Genomic DNA, 24,286 nt, shown 5'->3' with positions numbered 1-24,286 from the left:
GCAACTTTGTCAAAGTTAGCTGATATAAGCTTACTATCTTGCTAGCAGTGGTTTTGGTTTAAAAAAATCTTTATTTTTAAATGCATTTTTAGGAAACTTTTGTGAGTTTGCTGATATTTTTGCTTAACTTATATGCAAGTTTAAGTTTTTACAGTGTACTAAATTTCACCTTCTACGTTGTTAAAATGTAAGATTTGACACCTACATCATTCATATGGGAAAATTGTAGGTGAACTTATTGCAAAAAATGAATTTTTTTTACCAGAAATGGCAGCTATCTAGAATTTTTGAGTGGCTACTGTGTTTTATCCAAAGAGTTATACCCAAAGAGGATTTGTGCCAAGTTTAGTACTCATTTTGAAAGACCTGCTGCACTGTTGTGGGTCTGAATTATAACAACCTGCCACAGTCTTTGGCGCCATCCAGTGGTGGCGAGCGGTAACTAAATCTGAATCAGGTGGAAAGTCAGCTGACTCCACCACAAACAGGAAGGGGAAGTCACAGTTCAAGAAACTAGTCATGTAAAAATAACTAACTCTGCTCTTTACTTGTTTTATTTAAGAGGAAAAAGGCTTCAGACTCTGAACATGTTCGGCGGAGACGACGAGGACGGAGACTTCCTGTCTCCGTCAGGAGGGTGAGTTTGTTTTTGTCCACCGAGCTAACTCCATTAGCCTGAAAGCTAACTAGCTTGCACCACTTAGCCGGGGTTAGCTGTACTCGTCTATGGGCCAGATTTAATTTTAAATTTAAATCTGTCAATTGATCGTGACTTCTGTTTGTATGTGATCCGTTTTGGAAGATGACTGAAAACCTGGGCGATTTAAGTTGTTCTCTTATTCATCTTACATTTTTGGGTATGAAGCAAATATACCAATAAATGGTTATAAAATATTTTTTGTGTCTATAATTATTTTTCACCAAAATACCAAGAGAAGCACCGTGAAGGGTGATTTTATACAAAAGTTTTCCTTTCTGAAGGACATGTGTGATCACTGATACTGACAGAGGTCCTGCTCAGATTTAACCCTAATTATGCTGCTAGATGTTTGAAAGGAGACGTCAGAGTTGTCTGATCACATGACTGTTATCATTATATGGAAGTTAGTGGCTACAGAGTATTGTCGTGTAACAAACCAGGAATTGGAGCAGTTCATGGAGCTTTTTCTAGGATGTTATATCAGATACGTTTCCACTGATCCTGTTTCCACTGCATCTCTGCCCTGGTCCATTCGCTGGTCTGATGAGTTGTCACATGATTTCACAAATCCACCCAATCTGTTCTCTGCTCAGTAGTTTTCATGAATGAAGCTCTTCAGGCTCTGTGATATGTTCAAGTTGCGATAAAAAGAATAGATTACACATTCCTACTTTAGCCACTGAGCTGCCTGAAATTTCAATAATAAAGTTATGATATTATAAGAATAAAGTCGTAATTTTACGAGTAAAAAGTCATAATATGAGAATGAAGTCAATTTTACAAGAATTAATTCGTAATTTTACAAGAATAAAGACGTAATATTACGAGAATAAAGACGTAATTTTAGGTTCCGTGTTGTTTTAGAGGAGAAATATCAGAGGCTTTTAAATGAGGAACATGGAGCATCCTGTGAAGTTATACTGCAGCAGAGGTTTCACTAACAAGGAGATACTTCATCTTTTGGCTCATCAGCATCAGCATCATTATCGTCATAATCATCATCATCATCATCACCAGGACATTGAAAAGATTGTGAAGAGACTGAATCTGTTCTATGTTTAGACAAACAGCAGATGCCAGAAGCAGCTCAGGCTGCCACTGACTGTTCTTTCACTTGTTTGATTTGTTGATGTAATATTCCTAAAAAAATTATGTTTTTTTTCTCCAGAAATTTTACATTTTTAATTCTTGTAATATTACCACTTCATGCTTGTAAATTTCCTCAATGTGGCCCTAATACTCCAACCTAGCTTCATGATGCAGACACTGACTTAATGTGATAATTTACCAGCTTTGGTAAACGGCTGCCTGATAAACCAGATCCCTCAGAACTAGCTCAACATTTTCAAAGTTTCTCATGTGTATGTTGTTTTTTCTAGGTTTATGTGCATTTTGCTGTTACATGTTGCAGGATTTCAAATGTTGACCCTTTTTTTATGAGACAGATTCACTTACTTACTCTACTTATTGCCTCTTAGTTGAGCAGTGTTCAATTGCAGCTTTGCCACATTTTCAGACTGACGGCGCTGTGAGCTGTGCTCTGCAGGAGCATTGTATGAGCGGGTGGACTGAGCAGTCAGTGCAGGGCTGGGGCTTGAGGGAGGGAGGAGTGTTCTGGCAGCTAATTCCTCTCACATGCTGCTTGTTAGAGGAGTAAGGTGAAGGCTTCTGCCACAGCCCATCTCTGCTCAGTGGAGAACGCTAAGTCGGAGCTCCTCAGTTTTCTTCTGCTATGCTGTTGAATCTATCACGGTGGTGTGACTTCACAGGGGTGACCAGAGATCAGGGGGGGGCCAGGGCAGAAGTGTTGGAACGTACACCAGAAGGATTTTGACTCACACATGCAAACAGGTAGCCCCTCCTCATCCCAGTTCCTGACCATCGGAGATGAGGGCCTCAAGGCATTCAACATGTCCATCCTGGGAGATACCAGTGATTACCAGTGGAAGGAGTTCCAGGGGTCAGTAGCAGGCAGCCACTGAGGCTTTCCACAAATGTTGGTCTAGACTCAGCAGGTTTGATCCTAGCTGTTGGAAATGCTGATTGGTGCCTATGATTGAGGTAGAAGTTGTGATGATGTTTACAGTTTGTAATGGTCTAGTGGTCTCAGCGTGTTGTTGTCAGACATGAAGATTTGCTGCTTCTCTCTTATATAGACCATTATGCATGGTCTATTAACTCGTTGTTTTTAGAGCTTCACACGCTGCATGTTTTCTTCAGTGTATGTCAGTGTATCATGTAGCTCCATGATAGTGAGGACGACCATGAGACCATGTTGTAAGTTTTGGACTTTTTTTTTTATTTGAACACATCGTTTTTGGTTCCGGAAAATTGATGGTAATTTCGAATAATTTTTCTAACACATTAAAGACTAAATGATTCATTGGTTAATCAAAATAAATAAATGAATAATGAAAATAATTGGTAGATGAAGTCCTACTGTTGTTTGTACTTTTTAGCACATTTGTGCAGATTGAATGAACATAATTGCAGATGAAGTGATGGTAGGAGCTGTTGATGTGTTGCAGGCAGTTACAGTAACTTTTGAAAACTCCCACATGAAGATGACAGGTACGAGCAGCATTACCTGGAGCCTGACCATGGAGTCAGTGCTGTGTCAGAGGCTATATCTTATATCTGATGCCAGGACAGTTTGACTCTGAGCATCACCATAAAGTGGAACAAACTTCAGTTGATCAGTGGATCATAAATTTCATGGGCAACATAAACGTATCTAGATGATCTTTACACTTGTTCTCCTTCCAGGGCAAAGCTGGCCTCCCTCTTTGGACTAGACCAGGAAGCCAGTCAGGGGAATGAGTCATTTCAGTATACAGCCCCCAAACAGCCCAGGAAGAGCTCCACCCCAGGTGAGACACTCACAACAGAGACAGAAATGAGTTAAGATTTTAACTACGACTTGGACGTGAGCTGAATGTGTCTTCTTTTTCTTCACAGCGCCGCCCAACCAGAAACAAGCTCCACCACCTGGAGCTCCAGCAGTGTTATATGCCACAGCAGTCCAAGCCTTCAGATAGTAAGGAGCCTTTTTTTCATATTTTAAAGCCTTTTTATAATATTAATTGAAGTCTTTGAGCTTTATTCATGTTTTCTAAATCTACTTAAATCTATGGGCTGCAAGTATTCACTCCCCACTACAAAGCTTAAGAACCTGATGCTGATTTCTATAGATCAAATCACAATCCTCCAAATCATCTTATAGTCAAGTCAAACGAAAAGCTTCTCTGCCATTTGTGTGTCGCACAGTATTAACGGCCAGTATGTGAAGCAGGGGAAGCTGGGAGCAGCCGCGCTGGGCAACCACGCAACAAAAGAGGTTAGAGCTTTGCTAGCTGGTCACTTGTTTGAGATTACTGGTGTGACTTTTGATTTTGATGAATAATGCACCTCTTCTTCTCTGCAGTACAAACTGCTTCTGTACTTGAGCCAACAGAAACAAGTGGCCGCTGCCAAGATTCATACGGGCTTTGTTTTCACGGTGAGTAGAGACGTGCAGACGGTTGAATACATGTAGGCTAACAGATATTCAGACCTTTAACAATGTATGGAGACACAGTTTAGCTCATTTCTAGGTCTCAACATGCTTCATACCTGAGGAGAGCTTTGTCACATGCTCTATTTTTATCCCTCCGTGCCGGTGACAGTCAGAGCAGCAGCCATATTGTTTTCAGCTTGTCCGTCCGTATGTCCCATTCTCGTGAACACGATATCTCAGTAACGCCTTGAAGGAGCTTCTTCAAATGTGGTTCAAACGTTCAGTAAGAGTCAAGGATGAAGTGATTTGATTTTGATGGTCAAAGCTCAAAGGTCAAAGGTCATGATCTTACGAAACATGATTTTGGCCTTGTGAACGCAACATCTCCATAACACCTTGAGGGAATTTCTTCAAATTTGGCACAAACGTTCACCTAGACTAAAGGACAAACTGATTCGAATTTGGTGGCCAAAGGTCAAAGGTCAGTGTGACCTCACAAAACACTATACTAGCCATAACTCAAGACTTCACACAGCAATTATGACAACATTTCAAACAAATGGTTCATATTTTATATGATTCTGGATAAATAGGGATGTAACAGGGAGGTAATTCTAGTTTCTTTAAAAAAAAAAAAAAAAGGAAAAAAAAAGGCTATTAGCACTTGTGACTTAGATGAAGATCAGATCACATATCATGACCATGCAGAAACCTGTAAGTCTAAGTTCCAGCTGTACTGACATCAGCTGTGTTCATATTGTGTTCTGTTTTGTCTATGTGATTTCTTTTGGAGTGAGAGGACTGAAAACCTTCTTCCCAAACATCTTTGTCACAAACATTGTGGAGCTTTTCTTTGAGTTACTTCAAGTCTCTCAGTATCATGTCAATGTATAATCTTCATTAAACGGGACTATTTGTGGTCAAATTTATAAGTGTTTTCTGAAAAACAAACAGAAACATTTACAAAGTCTGGGCCACAATCTAGACTCTCAATACTTCCTGTTCCTGTGTTGTCCTGTGAACAATATCCAAGGTCTTGATTCCCTCCAGAGAGAATAACCTGTAGAGTTTGCAGCAAGTCTCTACATTAATGATAGATAGATAGATAGATAGATAGACAGATACTTTATTTATCCCCTAGGGAAAAATTCATGAGTCACAATGAGCTCAAGTGTTCCTGACCACATGTTCTGTCTCTGTCTCAGGTACAACCAAACAACTACTGCACTTTTTACGACGACCAGAGGCAGAACTGGTCCCTGATGTTTGAATCAGAGAGAGCTTCATCAGACTTCTGCAAAGAGGTTTGTGCATCTTCTAAAACCTCTTTATCAGTCTGACCTACATCGAGTTCAAGGTTTCATCAAACACGATGAGTTCTGTTGCTGATGACTTGTTTCCCTCTGTGTGCAACAGGTGTGTTTGGCGAAAGCAAACAGCACAGCCTCCTTAGATGCTGCGGTGGTTCAGGACCTGAGTCTCGGGGAGGGGCAGGGGGTGGAGAATGGAGACTGTCTGGAGGTGGTGTACACAGGCTGGCTCCTGCAGAACCACACAATCGGCCAGGTCACACACTTTCACCATCATTTCATCAATCTGATCATTGTTTGTAGCCTGGAACCCAGACCAATCAGCAGCTCAGGTTTATTCGCTCTGGCTCAGTCCCCTCCCATTCAGACAGGGTTTCAGTCGCACTGTGCTACATCACATGTTTCGTTGCTCTGATTGGTTTGTCAGTGACCGTTGGTAATTCCCCAGAGGTTCCTTCTGATGCCAAGTAAAACCCAGGATGGAATCACCAAGACCAATATGATCCTGATAGTTTGTACCAAATACACTAAGAGGAGAAAAAACTCGACAGGTGACGAATTAAAGGAAAAGCCTGGAAACCGAGTGAGGAAACAAGACGACGGTGTCTCCATCCACAGGTCACAGGGGTCACTTGGGGTCTACAGAGAATTCTTACATTGAATTTGGCTTTGTTCAAAATGAAATATAAAAAAATGCCAGTGAAATACATAATGAAATAGATAAATGCCAATAAGTCAAGTGACTCAGGAAGAGTAATAACTTACTTTTTACTTGTTACTTGTTTTAAAAGTAATAATAATACTTATTACTTCATGTCAAAAGTTAATGGTTACATTACTCGTTATATTACTATATTGCTCTCGCTATATCCCCCTCCTGAAAACGTGACATAGGCCTTCAGCCTGTTTAGGCAGCTACTTCTGCAAATAAATCCACTTTTTTGGAACAACTGACCTCACAGAGGAGTCAACAATCAAACTGCATGAGCACAAACACCTCTGTTTAAAAAAAAAAAAAAAAAAGTCAAGTCTCATAATTTTTTAACGAAAGTATTCTCTCATAAGAGCAGCAGGGAGTATTTAATGGTTTCACATTACACGTTTAGGGTGATATCATAGCTTCCTGTTTGTGTTCCAAAAAACAAACAAAACAATTGCATTCCGGTAACACAGTGCTAATAGGATTAGTAACTGCAATATTATTACTGTTTTTGAAATTATAATGCCTTACACTACTTGTTACCAGGGAAAGTAATAATATTACTGTACTATTACTGGTCAGTCAACACAAAGTCTAGATTTGTTGCCTGTAGTGTAAATCATTTAATACATTGGCAACAAATCAGCCATTTCAGCCTCCTGAGCTTTGACAATAATAAAACAACTGAAATATTTAATTGTGATCTGATCCCAGGGAGACACATTTCACTCCACCCCTGATCTTTATCCAGCTATTTATTGTAGCATTTTTTTAATTATTTCATTACTTACTTCATAACCATATTTATTTAATGAGCTAGCAAATTTATTTATATCAATTTGAATGGAACAGCGCTACGTGGTTATGTGGTTACGTGGTCTCAACATATTCTTTATTGTGACTAAATCTCAGATGCTTAACGAGGTTTGTGTTGCCGCAGAACCTCACAGTCCTCACACACACATCACACACATTTAGAGACAGCCATCATCACTGTCAACGCTCTGTTCACATATTACTATGACAGGCGAAAGGAGAAGTAGTTCCTATCAACCAGGTTTTACAGTATGTAGAGTAGATCCTGGTGATAGTGCAGTTACTTTCTACTGTGACTCAGCTATTGATAAAATACTCATTTACCCCAAAGTTCAGATATCAGTCTGTCAGTATGAGAATTGATCCAAGAGCAGAAACATTTGGGATCAGAAGTATTGATATTTCAGGATTGATCACCACTTGATCTAGTCTGTAAATGCACATTGGTCTGGTGATGCCAGGCTACATGTTGTCTCCAGTTCCTGTGAAGTTTCCAGACATGTGACTCATTGAATCTCAAATATCATTTCAGATGTTTGACTCCAACCAGAACAAAGACAAGTTGCTGCGACTGAAAATCGGAGCTGGAAAAGTGATAAAAGTGAGTCAAGACATAAGAAAAGAAAATGAATCTCCACAAAAACACAGTTTTAAATCAACAGTTTTTTTTGTCTAATTCATTTTTCTTCTATTTTCATTTCAGTTTATTTGCATCTTTTTATCTAGCGGTACCCAGGTGTTTTTTCTTAATGCCTTAATGTTTGTGTATCAAAACATTTCACTGTACTGCCAAAAGATTCACAGTTCCCCATCACGACATGATTTTTATCCCGTTCTTCTTCTCTTCCCATTTCTAAATACTGTGAATTTGATCATATGAAGATGCTCAGTTGTGACATGTCGGTGTGTACAGAGGACAGCAAGAGAAATAATCATTAATGTCGATATGATTATCTGTCACATTTTAAGTTATTCAGAAAACTGTATATTAACTGTAGTTCAGACGAACACATCATTTAAATATGATAACATGGTATTCTGATGTTATATAATGATATCAACATTACATCGATCTGTCATCATCTATCTTTGAGCTTAACTTTGAGGGTTTTCTGTAGCTGGCTCACTTTTAACTGGATTGATCACCATGGTAACCTGTGCTGTCCAGTTAACTTGCTCTGGGGCACGTTAACTTCACAGGAACCAATCAGATCACTGGAGAATTGAGTCATTATTCTTACAGTGGACTCACTTTCCTAGCATAAATCATTTTTGACAGTGTAACTTTATTGCACAACTATGTGTCCACTGGTTTAAACAAGGCGTCTGGATATTATTCCTAATGTTTTATTAGTATATATTTATATTTCTAGAAATGAGGTGACTTGTTCGGTTCAATGTGGAATGCTGTATTTTCTCTCTTGTATCCTCAAAAAAGCAGTTTGTCTGAAGGTTTTTGCAGGATGTGTCAGATTTTACCAGGTGACACTGAAGTTATGACAGATGTTACCTCCTCTCACAATAACCACAGCCTCTGGAAGTAAAGTGTAGAAGCAAACCGTGTTGAAAAGAGAGTAAAAATTCAAACTTCTCCCCGTTTGCTTCGTTTATGTTTGCTAATAATTAATAACAGGGAAACACTTTTTTAAAATGAAGTAACTGACTGCATCCTGTTAATCTTCATCATATTATTATCATGTTATCACCTCGTTGACACTCTGCTGTCCTCCTCTGTGTGAGCAGGGCTGGGAGGAAGGGTTGCTGGGGATGAAGAAGGCTGGCCGGCGTCTCATCATCGTCCCACCCAGCCTCGCTTACGGATCCAAGGGAGTCGCCAACTGTGTCCCGGCTAACAGCACTCTTATCTTTGAAGCAGAGCTTCGGCGGGTAATGCCCTCCCTCCCCCTCCCCTCCCTCTCTCCCCCCTCCCTCATTTGCTCCTGTAGTTCACCTTCTCTAACACCTGATCGCTCTAATGTCACATGAATACTTCAGTTACGTCTTTGTTTAAGATGCTGCAGCTCCTGACATGACCTCTTTTCTTCTACCCCCCTGTAATGTTGGTGAGGTGTGAACTAGAGCTCATTCTGCTGGTTCTGTGCTTCAGGTGAAGTTTTCAAAGGACAGTGGTTCTGATCGGGCCAGTGCCAGCTCCAGAGACTCCGCTGCCCCGTCTCCTGCTCCTCCCTCAGTCCCCAGTGTGGAGAATCTGACCCCAGAGCCCACACTCCACAAGGCTGCCCCAGACCCAGGCAGACCAGGGTAAGAGTTAAGCCTCAGGAAACAGTTCACAGCATCACCCTCAACTCCTCTGTCACTGATTTGTCTCTTTGCTCTTCTTCAGGGAGCCTCCACTTCGTGCAAAGTCAAACTCCCTCAGTGAACAGCTGGCAGTAAGTTCACTTCTTCTCAGTGAAGATTTGTTTAAATGAACTGTTATTGCATTTTGTCATGTTCTTTTCCAACTCCAGAATCCAGACGCCACTAAAGCCAAGCTGATTTCCCGCATGGCGAAGATGGGTCAGCCCATGTTGCCCTTTCTGGCAGGAGTGGCGAGCCAGCCTGAATCCAGCGACTCTGAGCTTGAGGTGGGACACAAACTGTATAGATGTTAAAGGAAAAGTCAGGAGATGTTGTTATTGTCAGCAAATACCATGAGAAGATCTAAACATCTTATTCCTCCGTGTACTTGTTTCTAAAAGCTATTAAAAAAACCTCAGTGAGCCTCACTGGGCGACACGCTCCTTCATCACCATGAACACACACACTGTAGTTTACACACACACACACACACACACACACACACACACACACACACACACACTCGTGCCATTCTGTTGCCAGAAATACTCATGTGCAGAAAATGTTATATTTATTATATAAATTGTTTCAACAAATGCCCTACATGGTCCTTTTTGTGTAACATTTGAGTTTTAGGGAATTATTTCACCTTTTCTAAAACCAAAATACACATTTGTGAGCCACTGCTAAGATTTATTTCTTCAGTAGGTTTTTGGCTGAGAGCCACAGACGGGGTCAAACAGTGTTGAACTGACACATTGTTGGTTTGAGTCTTCTCATGGGATTTTTTGACAATAGTGTCTGCCCCCATGTTTCTATCTCCAGGACACCAGCAGCAGTAGAGTGAAGGATCGGCCTGTAGCTTCATCTCCAGTGCAGATCTCCACTGCTGCTCCAGCTTCAGCACACGGTGAGCTTCTTCCACCTCTTCATATATGTATCACAGGACACAGTTTCTGATGACGATGACAAGGTCTGTTTCTGGGTAAATTCCCTCAGTCTGATCTGTTAAATTCTGTTTCTGCAGTACATCCTCATCCTCACACTGCACCACCTTCTGCCTTACTTCCTGTTATGACCACTGTTGCCCCACAGCCCGGGCTGCCAGACAGCAGCCGTGCCTTTCAGGTGAGATTTCACCACATTCTTTATCAACGTATCATCAGTAAGTGCAAAACACCAGTAAAACAAACCTTTAACGTCAGTGCACTGTGCTGTTTTACAGCCTTACGCCTACACTCAGAGCTCTGTGGCTCCAACTCAGCTGCAGCATGTTGGCCAGGTCTACCCTGCACAAACTGTCCCATATGTGGGTAAGAGCGTTCACTTCAATACCAGGAAGTCATTATGATCAAACCAGGAGGTTTTATACAGCTGTTAGTAAATTGGGATGATGCAGCTCTTCAGCAACAGCAGCCTCAGTAGCTGATAATATTACACAGCTCTAAGAGTGCTTTGTGATTGATGTAACTGCAGCCCTGTGATATAGTTGTGATCGTGTTGTTTTCTCCAGGCTCCGGTGACCTGACTTCCTTCCTGATGACTGAGGCACGCCAACACAACACAGAAGTCCGGTTAGCTGTCGGAAAAGTAGCAGATAAAGTGGATCACCTGGCCTCAAAGGTAGAAATAGTATGAACGAGAAAATGTTCATGAAACACTTTAAACCAAAAGACAAATACGTGGTCCTATTTCACTGTTACAGATCGACGACCTTCAAAGGCAGGGGAGTCTTTCCATGGGTGTGTCTGGTATGTCGATGGAGACCTCCATGATCGTGCACAACATCCAGAGAATTGTGCAGGTACACACCTGAATACTGCTGCTCCGCCTCCTCATGTTTTCAGGTTGTCCGTCCGTCCCATTCTAGTGACACAATATCTCAGTAATGCGTGGATGGAACTTCTTCAGATTTGGCATAAACATTCACTACGACTCAAGGTAAAACTGATTAGATTTTGATGGTCAAAGGTCAAAGGTCACGGTGACCTCACAAAACATGATTTTGGCCTTGTGAACCCGATATCTCGAGAACTCATCAAGGGAATCCCTTCACATTTGGTAAAAACATTCACTTGGCTTCAAAATGAACTGATTAGATTTTGGGGGTCAAAGGTCAAGGTTGGTGTGACCTCATAAAACACTTTTTAGCCATTACTCAAGACTTTATATGACAAAATTTCACACAAATGGTTCATATTTTATATGACTTGATAAACAGGATGTAACCTGAAACTAGTCTGAGTGGAGGAGGTGTTTCTAGTTCATAAAACAAATATTGGTTGCTTTAGTAAATCTTCCAATGTTGTGGGTCTTGTCATGAGGAATGAAACAGTGTTCTGAAAACTCCTGTTTTGTTTTTTAGGAAAACGAATGTTTAAAGAAAGAAGTGTTTGAGAAAAGTTCTCGCATTGAGGAGCAAAACTGTAAGATTGGGGAACTCATCAACCAGAACCAGAGGTGAGTCACAAAATGTCAGACAGTCACAGATATGTTTGAACATCATGTTCTACCACTGTTGTAGAAATTTATGTGATCTTTCTCTCATGGTACTGTGAAGTTTTGATGTATAAAACAACAATCAGGAGATTCATGTTGTTATTTTCTTTTTGTTAAAACGGTTATAAAGATAAAAGAGGAATCACATTCTAAAATGTATTTTATAGTGTTTTATATTCTTAAGGTGTCTGTCCATGTGTAGTTTGATTATAGATCAGGTCTATCTTCTATATTAATACTGTGAAAGTATCAAAGCCTCAGTCCACAGAGAAATGCACACAGCCTGTATTCAGAAACTGAACCTTAAAAGCAGCCGTCAGGACTTCTGGAACTTTGTGATGTCACAACAAAACAGTCACCAAGCCCCGCCCACCAGAACCCACCATCCAAACCTTGCAGAATTTGGTTTCTTTGAGTGTTTACCTGAAATGTGCTATATTTTACTATATTTTACTATGTTTTATATTTTTATTGGATCACTCAGAAAACAGTCAGCCAATCAGAAGAGAGGCTCAGAGCCTCCTCTCTTCTGATTGGCTCACTGACCTGTTGTTACTAGAGCTCCAGAGAGAAGCCTGAGAGAGGAGATGTACAACTACACTGAGATGGTTTTTGGTTCTTAAAACCACAAGTATATCTTCTTATGGATCAACACTTTAAATAACACACAGAAGAAGAGGAAAACATGGAGCTTTACTCAGACATTTTCCTTTGAAAAATCTTTTGTATCCTGCAGAGTGAAATTGAAGTTGGTGAAATTGTTAAAATTAATAAAAACAATAAAAATGTAATCTTTGTGTACTTTATGTACTTAGATTGTTTTGTACAGGCCACTACAACACGAACAACAGAGCGAACTGACTCATGTATCTTAGAGAGATGAGTTTGAGGTGGATGTAATGTGGTCGTGCTTGTGCTTGTGCAGGTACGTGGAGCAGAGCAACCTGCTGATGGAACAGAGAAACGACTCCCTCAAATCATCCAGTGAACACAACCAGGCCAGACTCCTGCAGGCTGAGCAGGACAAGGTGAGTGTTTGGACTCAGTGCTGAAAGAAAGCTAACTAATACTTGAGACTGATGGATTATTTTTATTGGAGAAACACAGTGCAGCAGGTGAGCACACAATACAAAACATCTACAATCACTTTATTAGGAACAGCTCGCTATCACTGGGTAGTTCCTCAGTTCTTCATGGATCCACCAGATGTTGAAACTTTCCTCTGAGACTCTGCTCCATGTTGACATGATGCATCACATCAATCTCCTGTTCTACAACGTCCCAGAGGTGTTCTACTGGATTCTGGTCTGGAGACTGGGTGGGGTTGGGGTGGGGGGGTACTGAAGTTCACTGAACTCACTGGTGATGAAAGCGTTGAACATGGTCAGCAACAGTACTCAGGCTGCACTGTGTCCTGCCATGAATAGTCCCCAGGGGCCAGTTGCACAAAACACCTTAAGTTTTCTTCTTAAGTTTGACACTTAAGGTTTTCCTGTATGTACATTTGTATGTACGTCCATCTGTCCCATTGTCGTGTACAGGATGTCTCAATAAGGCCTTGACGGAACTTATTCAAGTTTGGCACAAACATTCACTTGGACTTCAGGGTGAACTGATTTGATTTTGTTGGTCAAAGGTCAAAGGTCATGGTGACCTCAGAAAACTTGGCCTTTTAAATGCAATATTTCCTTAATGCATTCAGGGAATTTCTTCAAATTTGGTAAACACATTCACCTGGACTGAAAGACAAATAGATTAGATTTTGGTGGTCAAAGGTCATGGTGACCTCACTAAACGCGGTTTTAGCCATGTGAATGCAATATCTCCCTAACGCCTTGGGGGAATTTCTTCAAATTTGGTAAAAACGTGTACTCTAGGACAAACTGATTTAGATTTTGGAGTCACAGTGACATCAGCAAACACTTTTTAGCCATTACTCAAGGCTTCACACGCAATTATGACAAAATTTCACACAAATGGTTCATATTTTATGACTCTGGATGAAGAGGGATCTGACCTGAAACTAGTGTGAGTGGAGGAGGCAGACAACCACTAGGAGGTGATTCTAGTTTTTCTTAGTTTGGTCATTAATGTCTTTTGTGCAATGGTTGAACTGACTTTAAGTGATTCCTTAAGTATAAGGCTAAGATAAGGAGAAAACCTTAAATACTTAGGTGAACATTTTAAAGAACCCTTAAGGAGAAGACTTAAGGGTGTTTTGTGCAATTGTTTTTATTTTAAGGAAACCTTAACTCAAACTTTAAAGAAAATCTTAACTCAAGAGGTTTTGCGCAGCCAGCTCCTGATCTTCAAGGGGGCTGTTCACTTTAGGTTTCAGCGCCTGAATGGATGTGTAGCATTTAGTTAGGCTGTTTTATTATTTTGTCCATTTGTCATTTTGGTTCATCCTGCGTCCCTCTGCCCGGAGGCTCAGAGCAGTGGGCTGGATGAGAGGTGGTCAGGGGAAGAGAGAGAGCAAGACAAAGCACAGAAGGGAACAGGCAGAGTGAAAGGAAAAAAAAAGGTTGGGATGTAGTTCAGTTTCCGGACAGCTGTTCTGGGGTTGTCCCTCTGTCCATCCCATTCTCCTGAACACTACCCACAGGCCCGCAGGTTGGGAACCACTGCTTTAAGAGAATGTCTTCAAATTTGGCACAAACATTGACTTGGACTTCAGGATGAACTGACTGGATTTTGGAGGTCAAAGGTCACTGTGACCTCACAGCCATAACTCAAGAATTCATACAATAATTATGACACAAATAATTGAAGAGAAATTATGACAAAAGGTCAAAGGTCAACTTCACTGTGACTCCTGGCCACTTAGGAACAGACGGGGAGATCGTGACCGTATTTCCGGCAGCTTGACTGGTTGGCAGAGGCTGTAATCCTAGTTATTTTAGATGTTTCTGTAACAGATTTTAAATTTCTTTTTCACATTTTGTCGATTCCTTGATTCCTAGAATTTGAAATCTCCAAATTTGGTGATTCTGAGTCTTTTAAATAAACTGGGGTTAAGGGTTCTTTTATTGATAAAAAAAAAATCTATGAATAATATTAATATTAATATTAATTAATAATAATAAAGCTAATATAGCTTTACATTTGGATTAGTAAGTAAAAGTAGCTTCTATTCTGCACAATCTGAATTTCACCTGATAATTTGTCTCTTCAGACATACACTGTCAGAGGAGACTGGGTTGGTATTTTCTGAAGCATGCACTGTCTGTTTCCTGTTGCAAATCTGATGCTAATACTAAATGCTCCACTCTTTACCAATTGGTCTCTCCCTGGTTGTCTGTGCTGCTCTGAGGAAAATCTAGCATTTACTGCTCTCTCTTCCCAGCATGCACTGCCTCGGGACCTGGGCTCTGGCCAGGTGAGCCTGTTTCCTCTGTGTACTGCTACCAGACTGGGGTCAAACAGTATCTGCAACATAAAGAAAAACAATGAAAAAGTGAAATTGTGTAAGTTCATTTTCAAATCAGCAGCTTCACTGAGGCAGATTCTGTTTTGAGCTCCTTAGTGAAATTAGTCACTGACAGATTAAACCTGCTGTTTCTGCCTAAAATCATTTTGCAATCATGTCCATTTAGAGGGAGCACAACACATAAATCCCTGAGACAGTAAACAGTCAGTTCATAGGTCACAGGACACAGTTTAGAGAGTCTCTGCAAGTGATTTCAAATTCACTTTGGATGCGATACTGGGACTAAACAGCTGATATGATTACCAACCGCTTCCAAAGAAGCTGCACAAAATGACAAGAATCATGTGGAACTACTATTTGACCCAGATCTAACTGTTCTCACTGCAATAATCTTCTTTATTTCACGCTTCATTGACATTTGAACTGACTTTTCTCTCTTCATTTTCCCGTCTGTCTCCTTTTCCATCAGCCATCACTCTTCATTTTTCTTCCACAGGGTCACGTTGCTCACACCACCATCACCAGTAGCCACTCATCCAGGCTGTCACTGCTCTGTTCCAGTGTCTGTTTGTGGCCTGGGCTTTGATTACATGTCGACAGCCACCGCACATCTCCTCGTCTCACCCCTCCCTCTGTCCTCCCACCAGGTTCGTCTAACAGAAGATCTGGCTTCATCTGCAGCCCGGCTGTCCCAGCTGCAGCTGGAAGCCACAGCTCACCAGCAGAAGGCCATGGAGCTGCAGAGTAAACTGAGCTCAGTGCTGCAGGACGGTGAGAGCCACTGCCAACGCATCGCTGCCCTGGAGACACAGCAGGAAGGTTTGTGTTGATTGTAGATTGCAGGTTTTAGATTGTGATGCATTCTAATATTAAGTCTACCCTCATTGATATGTATGAGGTGCACAAAATATTTGTAACGTCTGTCAGTCAAACACAATAAAAATCAGCAGCAGCAGGAAGTTGACTTCCCTCTAAAAAGGCTTCAGTAAACAAACTGACACACTAAACTGGTAATGGGAGTGTATGTGGTTACACTTCTTCCTGCAGTGTAAAAGGTAAAAGAACTGTGGAAAATAACCGATGCTACATGCTAATGGACTCAGGTGACATCAAGTTAACATAATAAAACAACGCTGCTCTGACGAATGTGTTTCAGAGCTGAAGGAGGTGGCAGAAAGGGCTCAGGCCCAGTACCGCTCAGAGAAGCAACGACGCAAAGAGATGGAGCTGAGAGTCAACAACATGGAGGAGGAAGTGCAGGACCTGAAGACCGACAGAGAGGGTCTAGAACGAGTGAGTACATGTGATGTTTCTGTCCCTCTGTCATTGTCAGAGTCAGGACTTACTTAATATCACAACACACAGAGGTCACCATGGCAACGAGGATGACTTTTTGCACTTTTAATTTATTTTGTTGTAGTTTTAATTTTAAATGCATAAGATTGCCAATCAATCAGATTGCCAATCAATCTACAATCAATAATCCATAATGACGAACATGTTTTTAGACATTTTAACAAATTTATAAAAAAACAAAAACTGAGATCTCTTTTTTCTAAAAGTATTCAGACCCTTTGCTGTAGTCAGGTACTAACCTCTTTGCTTTGATTATTCTTGAGATGTGTTCTGAACTTGATTGTCCACATGTGGCAACTGAACTGATTGGACATAGTTTAGACAGACACACACCTGTGTATATAAGGTCCCTCAATTCTCACTGCAGGTCAAAACAAAAACCAAGCCCAATGACCTCTCTAGACTTCCATGATAAAATTGTGGCATGCCTTAGATCAGAGCAAGGGTATAAATCCTTTTTTAAAGCTTTGAGTGTTCCCAGTAGTGAGCCCATACCCACAATATGCACGCAGCACACTCTCATGCACACCCTGAATGACAGGCACGCAGAGAAGACAAGAAGGGCCTTAGTCAGGGAGGCGAACAAGAAGCCAACAGTCTCTCTAACAGCTTCAGAAGTCTTCTACAGAGCTGGAGAACCCACTGGAAGGACGACCACCTGAGCAGCATCAACCAGGTCTTTATCGTAGAGGGCGTAGAAGGTACAGGACGGCCTGGAGTGAGTGTATGAGGAAAAAGATTCTCTGGTCTGATGAGACAAAAACTGAACTTGAGGCCAGAGTCGGACTGGGAACAAAATTCAGTTGTGATTTTTGTCAACATCAACATCAGGCTTTTTATAACGTATCAGGCTATACAATATATACAGTATCAAGAGGCAGCGCTGTGGTTGATCGAGAACCATGGACAGTTTTGTTGTGTTCCTCAATTCTTGATAAATGTGTCTCCAGTTATTTATTCCACTTGTAAAAGGATTCTCTTACATGGTCAAAGTTAAACACACATGGTTTTACATTGAAAAACTTTCCTGACTTTCACTTTCCTGAGTACGTTTTGAATGTTCTGGTTTGGACTGTATTTAAAGGACAAATCCAACTCCTTTGATTTCGGTCATGCTAAATAATTAATGGCAGACACTTCATGATGCCCTCTGGCCTACCTTTATTAGCTCCATTAGTCCACGAACGTTAACATTAGGATTTTTGATTCGTTGGCTTCTTTGTGTCTTCTTGTGATTATTTCCCTCCTGACCTCTGACATTACTTGGATGGACAGATCCACTTGAAAGGGTGGGAGAGATGAAGATGGTCCTGCACATGCCTTGCAGTATAGGTAGCCTATTTGGGACCATGTAACCCCAATCAGATGTGCTGTTCATAAAGATTCAGTCAACATCAAACGGCCCATTTTTCCTCACCTTGCTGGCGACCAAGAGAAGACTGGAGTGGCTTAAGCACATGTCTCTGGCTGTCCTTCAGTGGAGCAGCCAGAGTCTAGACTTAAACCTCACAGATCATCTGTGGAGAAACCTGATGTTGGTTAATAGACACTTCAAATCCACTCTGATGGAGCTTGTGATGATCTGCCAGGAAGAATGAGATAAACTGCCGAAATCCAGATTGGTAAAGCTTTTAGAGACAAAGACTCAGCTCTAACTGCTGCCAAAGAGGCTTCTACAAAGCGCCAAATTACGGGTCTGGATAGGTTTTGTAAATGGGAGATCTCAGTTTTAGATTTTTAATAAATTTCAATAAATTAGCAAAAAAAATCTTAAAACCTGTAAAACATGTAAATTCTTCCTTTTAAGACACTATCGGACAGAAAGAAGAAGTGGCAGGCTGAGCGCCAGCGTCGGGACGAGGAGGTGGAGGAGCTCCGCAAGAGCAGCCAGCAGGAGGTGGACAACCTCCGAGCTCAGCTTCGCAAGGCCAGGACCAGCACTGACACCGCCGTTTCTGAACAGGTGGCGTCCAATGAAAGGGCTGTTCAGCAAAGAAGATACTATAGGAACATGATTGATAATGTGCAGTTAGTCTTCTCTCTGAACTCCCTTAAATATCCTCTCCATCAGTTAATAAAAGACATGTTCATCATTGTTAAGATGTCGCTAAGCAGGACCACTAACGGCTCGTACCCTGTGTGGGTTGCAGTTGTCTCAGCTGCAGGCGGAGCTGGACGACGACTGGAAGAGGAAGTGTGAGCAGATGTTGGCCTCTGCTAAAGAGCAGCACAGGAGAGAGTTGATTGACCTATCAGAGCAGAGAGATGCTCTGCAGGACAAGATGACCCAGCTGGAGGAGAAGGTATCTCACACACACACACACACACACACACACACAAAAGCGCACAAGTTCATCCACTTTAGTCTGAAAGTTTGTCTCACTGGTTGTTGACTTGAAGAGGAACTGTCACTGTAGTAATGGAGCTCTGATGATGTCAGCAATTACATTATCACATTATGGGAAATGTAGGAGCTATAATTTTAAGAACTTGATTTCTAATAAGGATTTAAGGTCAGGACATCTGGGCCTCTGCTGCATCTATCTATCTATCTTGTATATACACTCAAAGTTTTTCATATATTAGAATAATAACAGATAATCAGTAATACACAGGTTTATGCGGCATTTTGTGTCTCTGTTTCTGTTTCTCCTGTTTTATTTTTAATTTGTTGCTTATATATCAGAGGTCAGTAATACGTGGATTGCAGTCTGGACCTAGATGCTGTCCTATCTGCATCCAGAGCTGGACCTATGTGCTATAAATGATAATGAGATAATGAGAATTATTCAATTTTGAGTGAGCATTTCTATTTTTATTGGTGCAGCTTTTCTAGCCTTTACAGTACTGGTCATGTGATGCTACTCAGCCAGTCATTGTGACTTGAGTGTCAGTGAGATACACACACACACACACACACACACACACACACACACACACAGGAGAGAATGTTTTGACCTATTTCATTTAAGTAAAATGAAGCACTTTTATTTTAGGCTCTCTGTGATGTTCTTATTACAGCGCTTACTTTGAAATGAGAAAATAATATATCATTTAATTATGCTTAGAGAAGTTCCACACTATAACATTTTGACAAAGCTTTGACTTCTATTTGAAGACCCTGGTTATATTGTGTATATGTGAATATATGATGTGTGATTATTGGCTGGCCTCTCTCACTCTCTACAGTTTACAGCTCTGAAGCAGTCGAGGGATTCAGAGGAGCAGAGGTTTCTGCAGCAGCACGGTCAGACTGAGGAGCTGCAGGCCCTGCAGGAGAAGGTAAGAGGGAGGACAGTCATCAGGCAGCTGATGGGGAATGCACTTTGTCACGGATGTCACATACAGGAAGTTTGTAAGGCATCGCCTTTACATACACAACTGCTATTCATTCCTGAGGAAAACTTCCTTAACACCCCCTCCACACACACACACACACACACACACACACACACACACACACACCCACACACACAGTCACTGTATGTTATCCTCTCTCAGTACACAGCCTTGGAGAGACAAGGAGGAGCTGTGAGGGAGAAGCTTGAAAGAAGAGTATCTGAACTGGAGAAGAAACTGGCAGAGCAGGAGAGTTCAGGAGACACTGCAGCAGAGGTGAGGTCTCACACACACACACACACACACACACACACACACACACATACACGTATGAAACAATAGAATGACGGTGCAGCACAATAATCCAGTTTTCCATCATTCATGAAAAGATATTTGTTGTGGCGGCACCTGAGAACGGGACCTACAGAGTTTCAGAACATAAATACAGCAGCTCCAGTATACAGTAGGATAAAGTCCACGACCAGAAGTGCTCTTAGTGGACACTGTAGCTCAAGAAGCAGATGATGTCTCTTTTAAGAGGAATTCACTTTTGAATTGTCTTTGGACATGTGTGTGACATGACTCTCACTGAGCCATGAGAGTGAAATCAGCTGTTTGTGGTTGCAGGTGAAGCGCGTGATGAATGGAGTATTTCATTCTCTGCGAGGGGAGTTTGACGTCAGTGAATCCTACAGTGGACAGGCTGTGCTGGGGGTGATTGTCTCCACCATTAAGGTAGGATCAAATCTATCTAGATGAATCTATCTGAATCTTAATGACATATTTTTTAAATGGACTAAATTATGGAGAAAGATCCCGTGTCCAGTTCACATTGAACTGTTACAGTGAGTCCCCACTGCTTTTAGCATCCAGTGTTTCCTATACACTGATTTATTGTTCTGCTTCCTGTCACAATATCAACAATATGATTATTATTATTATTATTATTATTATTAATAAACAATAATTGCAATATGATTTTTTTTTGCATATCATGCGGCCATACTGACGGGAGTCAGGTCAGGGAGGGGTCACAAATAATAAATCTGTGGGAAACACTGGCATCCATATCAGTGAATCTTCATTGTATTCACTGTAATGGAGTTGAGTGACACTCACTGAATTCTTCAATCATTTGATCTTCAATTTCTTGTCCCCAGAATGTAACTCTGCAGCTGCTCAGTGGCTCCGACACGTCCTCCCTCCATAAGAAAGAAAAAGAAGCCGAGGAAGCCGAGGAACAGGAGGAAGAAGAAAGTGATGATGTGAAACGAAAAAAGGAGAAGCCTCATCAGAATGTACATGTGAATGGAGAGAGACAAGTCAAAGAGGAAGAGAAGGAGGAGGAGGAGGAGGAACATGTGGCTGAGCTGGATTCTCACCATATCAGTGGGACCCAGATGAATCAGGATGTAGCAGCAGAGATAGAGACTGAGACAGTAACTGAGTCAAAGACACAAAGCCAGACAGAGGCTTCACAGGCCACCGATCTCCATCCAGCTTCATCCACTGAGCACAAACCACAGGGGACAGAGTTTGAAGTTCAGCAGGAGCTAGGAGAAACCACCCCAGAGCCCGAAGACAAGTCTGCAGATCCAGATGATGGATTTGATGAGAGTTCACCACCTGAGGATGAACAGGAACCTGTGTCAGGCAAAAACAATGTAGAGCATGAAGCAGAAATAAATACTGCTTCTCAGAAAGCTTTTGGACCCCCAGCCGACCCACCACCACCACCAACTGCACTGCAGGACAGCTCAGCAGAGCACGCACGGTGAGTTATTGAACAGATCCTTCTTGGTAAACTAGTAAAATCTGATCAACATTGAGTCTCAACAAAGTCTGGCCTCCAGTGATTCAAGTTAAACAACAGGTGGGATGGAGGTGACGCTCAGCCACACACTGTCCGACAGGAGGGAAGTCAGCATCTCAACTAGTTTAGATCAGATGACTTTATTCATCCCCATACAGTGTGACAAACGGTCCCACTTTACAGTCAGACCCCCCTTATAAATGATTTATAAAGTGTTAACAAGTTAATGAATAAACTAGTTACAAACCATTCGTAAATCCTTTACAAGGGGAGTCTGATTTTAAAGTGGTACCAACACTTACACAACAGTGACACTGCTGTAGGAGGACATTAGTGTCATCCAGGAGCCCACCAGGACACTAAGTTAGTTATTCTGAAGTTATTCAGTCACCACACATTATACAGTAAATATAAACAATATAGACAAGCCAACAGTCTGTGTATGAAGACGTGACTGAACAGGCTGAGGTTTTCCTACATTCTTATCAATTTAAGCTGCCCATAAAAAAAAAAGAAAAATGTTCACACTGTAACCCTCAAACAGCTCCGTAAACCATTCTTTTGAAAACCAAAAGGAAATGACACATTTTTAAATGTATATTATTATTGTTCCATAATTTAACCCCAACAATAGAAACACATCTCCTTTTAATCCCTTTTTATCTTTTTTTCCAATAAACTTACAAACTCCAGACTCAGTCTGGAGTGACTTTGATTTAGCTCTGAACATTATTTACATTATTTTATAATTTCATATAAATTTCACATCATAGGAACTTAGAAACAATGGATTTGTGTGATCATAGTTGACCGCCTTGTTAATATTATTTAATACAAGCAGCCCAAAGTGATGTTCCTGAAAATGGGACCAATAAAACAGGAACAAATATGAAACCTTAAAAATGCACAATTGTAAAAAGAGTACATGTGAAACAACAGCTGAAATCAGAGAAAGCACAGCAGCAGACAGCTGATGAAGGTGATGACATCACACTGAAGTCTGGTTCCAACTCTTTCCTCCAAAATTTTTTCTAATGAGCTGAAGAACCTGACTCTTTTTAATCCTGTCTCTATCATGTGCAGCATTTCTGTCTCCCCAACATACAACAGCATAAAAAACATTTACCTACCTTACCTCATAACTCATAATTCTTGTAAATGGTTTGCTGTTGTGAATGAAGAAAACATTTGTTTAATTAGATCATATGATGAACTGTATCTCTTGACATGGTCACAAAATCAATGTAACCTAATTTTTATTAACTAGATTTCATTTAACTTGAATTATATGTGTGTGACCTCCACCCCCCAACTCACTCCTACTGATGTACACATGTATTTGTGCAAACTAACCATCTAAACTTGTTTCTTGCTCATGCTTCATCCCGGTTTCCCTTTTATCTTTCTTCTTCACTGTTCTTTGTGTACCCCCCCCCCCCCCACACACACACACACACACACACACTCTCTCTGTCTGCTGCTATCTCAGTCTGACTGGGGGAATTGGTGAGAAAAATGGAAAGGAGACATTTTTCCAGATCACAACTCCTGCCAACCCCCCCACAGCACCCAGCGAGGAGGACGAGGAGGATGAGATGGTGAGGAAGGATCTGTAGAGTTCAATCATAGCTCTCAGATTTGATCCAGTAACACCCCCTGACCCCCACCCCCCGTCCTGTATTAACTGAATCTATCAATACAACACTGTTGGACAGTATTCATGTTTTCCTGTCTCTTATTTGTGTCCAGAGTTTGAAGGGGCGTCCACCCCCCGCCCCTCTGTTTGGTGATGATGAGGAAGATAATGATCTGGACTGGCTGAACTGAGATGGAACCAGAATCATTTAATAATCAATACTAAAAACAGCAAGGTGCCTCACCTGCTGTTTCCCCTGGTGGAGCAGCGAGGATGACGTCAGGAGCTTCAGCAGATGAGTGTGCGTGGACCGAGCGGCCCGACTCTTCACCCTGTGTTGTTCTGCTGACTGACACCTGTTGTCACGGCGACCTGGAGAACAAACCCTCAGTCTGAGGCTCTGATTCTGGTTGAAATAAGCCTGTAATTCACAGAGGAATCAAAACAAATACTGTTCATTAATCATGTGATACCTGTTGGTGATGTCATTCAATACCAAATTTTTAACTGTAGCAGATTAGTTTGTTGAATCAGCAGTGATCGGACTGTACCATGGTTATTAATTATTAGCTTGCTGCTTTAAGAATAGAGGTTTTACACAATTTTGCTAATCTGAAATTCAATTCAGAAAATAAATGACATGGAAAACGTGACCTGTGTGTCTTCTCTCCTCGTTTTGTTGTGAATAGACTTTATGTGTGAAACTTTGTTAAATCGTCTGGCAACGTTATAAGATACTTTAATGATGGTCAGCTGCGTTAGGGACGGTCTCATCAGGTCTCATCAGGTCCAGGAACTATATAACTGGTGACTGTCAGTCTGATGCTTTGGTGGTTGCTCATAGTTACACAGTTGCTGAAAAGAGAAAGTGAAAGTAACTCAATGCCATC

General features: G+C 41.3%; 1 protein-coding gene across 4 annotated transcripts; it reads left to right on the top strand.

Annotated features, from left to right (window-relative positions):
* Positions 1–471: 471 nt before the first annotated feature.
* Positions 472–24,049, top strand: fkbp15b (FKBP prolyl isomerase family member 15b). 4 transcript variants are annotated; one of them, XM_056376605.1, is made up of 30 exons: positions 473–637; positions 3,467–3,570; positions 3,659–3,737; positions 3,968–4,037; positions 4,125–4,199; positions 5,402–5,500; positions 5,613–5,762; positions 7,555–7,623; positions 8,766–8,909; positions 9,130–9,284; positions 9,367–9,415; positions 9,494–9,610; positions 10,149–10,233; positions 10,351–10,451; positions 10,549–10,636; positions 10,837–10,946; positions 11,029–11,127; positions 11,689–11,783; positions 12,748–12,850; positions 15,169–15,201; positions 15,900–16,071; positions 16,409–16,545; positions 18,416–18,571; positions 18,759–18,911; positions 19,798–19,890; positions 20,110–20,223; positions 20,575–20,682; positions 21,108–21,721; positions 23,250–23,358; positions 23,510–24,049. In XM_056376605.1, exons 1-30 carry the CDS (start codon positions 588–590, stop codon positions 23,585–23,587), a joined length of 3,609 nt encoding a protein of 1,202 aa, XP_056232580.1. In that variant the 5' UTR covers positions 473–587; the 3' UTR covers positions 23,588–24,049. The 4 variants fall into 4 exon arrangements, with proteins under 4 accessions (XP_056232582.1, XP_056232580.1, XP_056232581.1 ...); XM_056376607.1 differs by lacking the exon at positions 23,250–23,358 and having other exon boundaries at positions 472–637; XM_056376606.1 differs by lacking the exon at positions 15,169–15,201.
* Positions 24,050–24,286: the final 237 nt, after the last annotated feature.

The sequence above is a fragment of the Seriola aureovittata genome, chromosome 5, assembly GCF_021018895.1.
Source record: "Seriola aureovittata isolate HTS-2021-v1 ecotype China chromosome 5, ASM2101889v1, whole genome shotgun sequence".
In the NCBI taxonomy this organism is placed as follows: Eukaryota; Metazoa; Chordata; class Actinopteri; order Carangiformes; family Carangidae; genus Seriola; species Seriola aureovittata.
The sequence above is the reverse complement of the archived record's forward strand: the minus strand, read 5'-3'. Positions and strand labels throughout refer to the sequence as shown.

Bases quoted from the DNA above. Each gene is read 5' to 3' on its own strand.
- fkbp15b (XM_056376605.1), top strand. From the start codon at position 588: ATGTTCGGCGGAGACGACGAGGACGGAGACTTCCTGTCTCCGTCAGGA. The intron at 7,624-8,765 runs GTGAGTCAAGAC...CTGTGTGAGCAG, and splicing joins GAGCTGGAAAAGTGATAAAA to GGCTGGGAGGAAGGGTTGCT. The intron at 10,947-11,028 runs GTAGAAATAGTA...TCACTGTTACAG, and splicing joins TGGATCACCTGGCCTCAAAG to ATCGACGACCTTCAAAGGCA.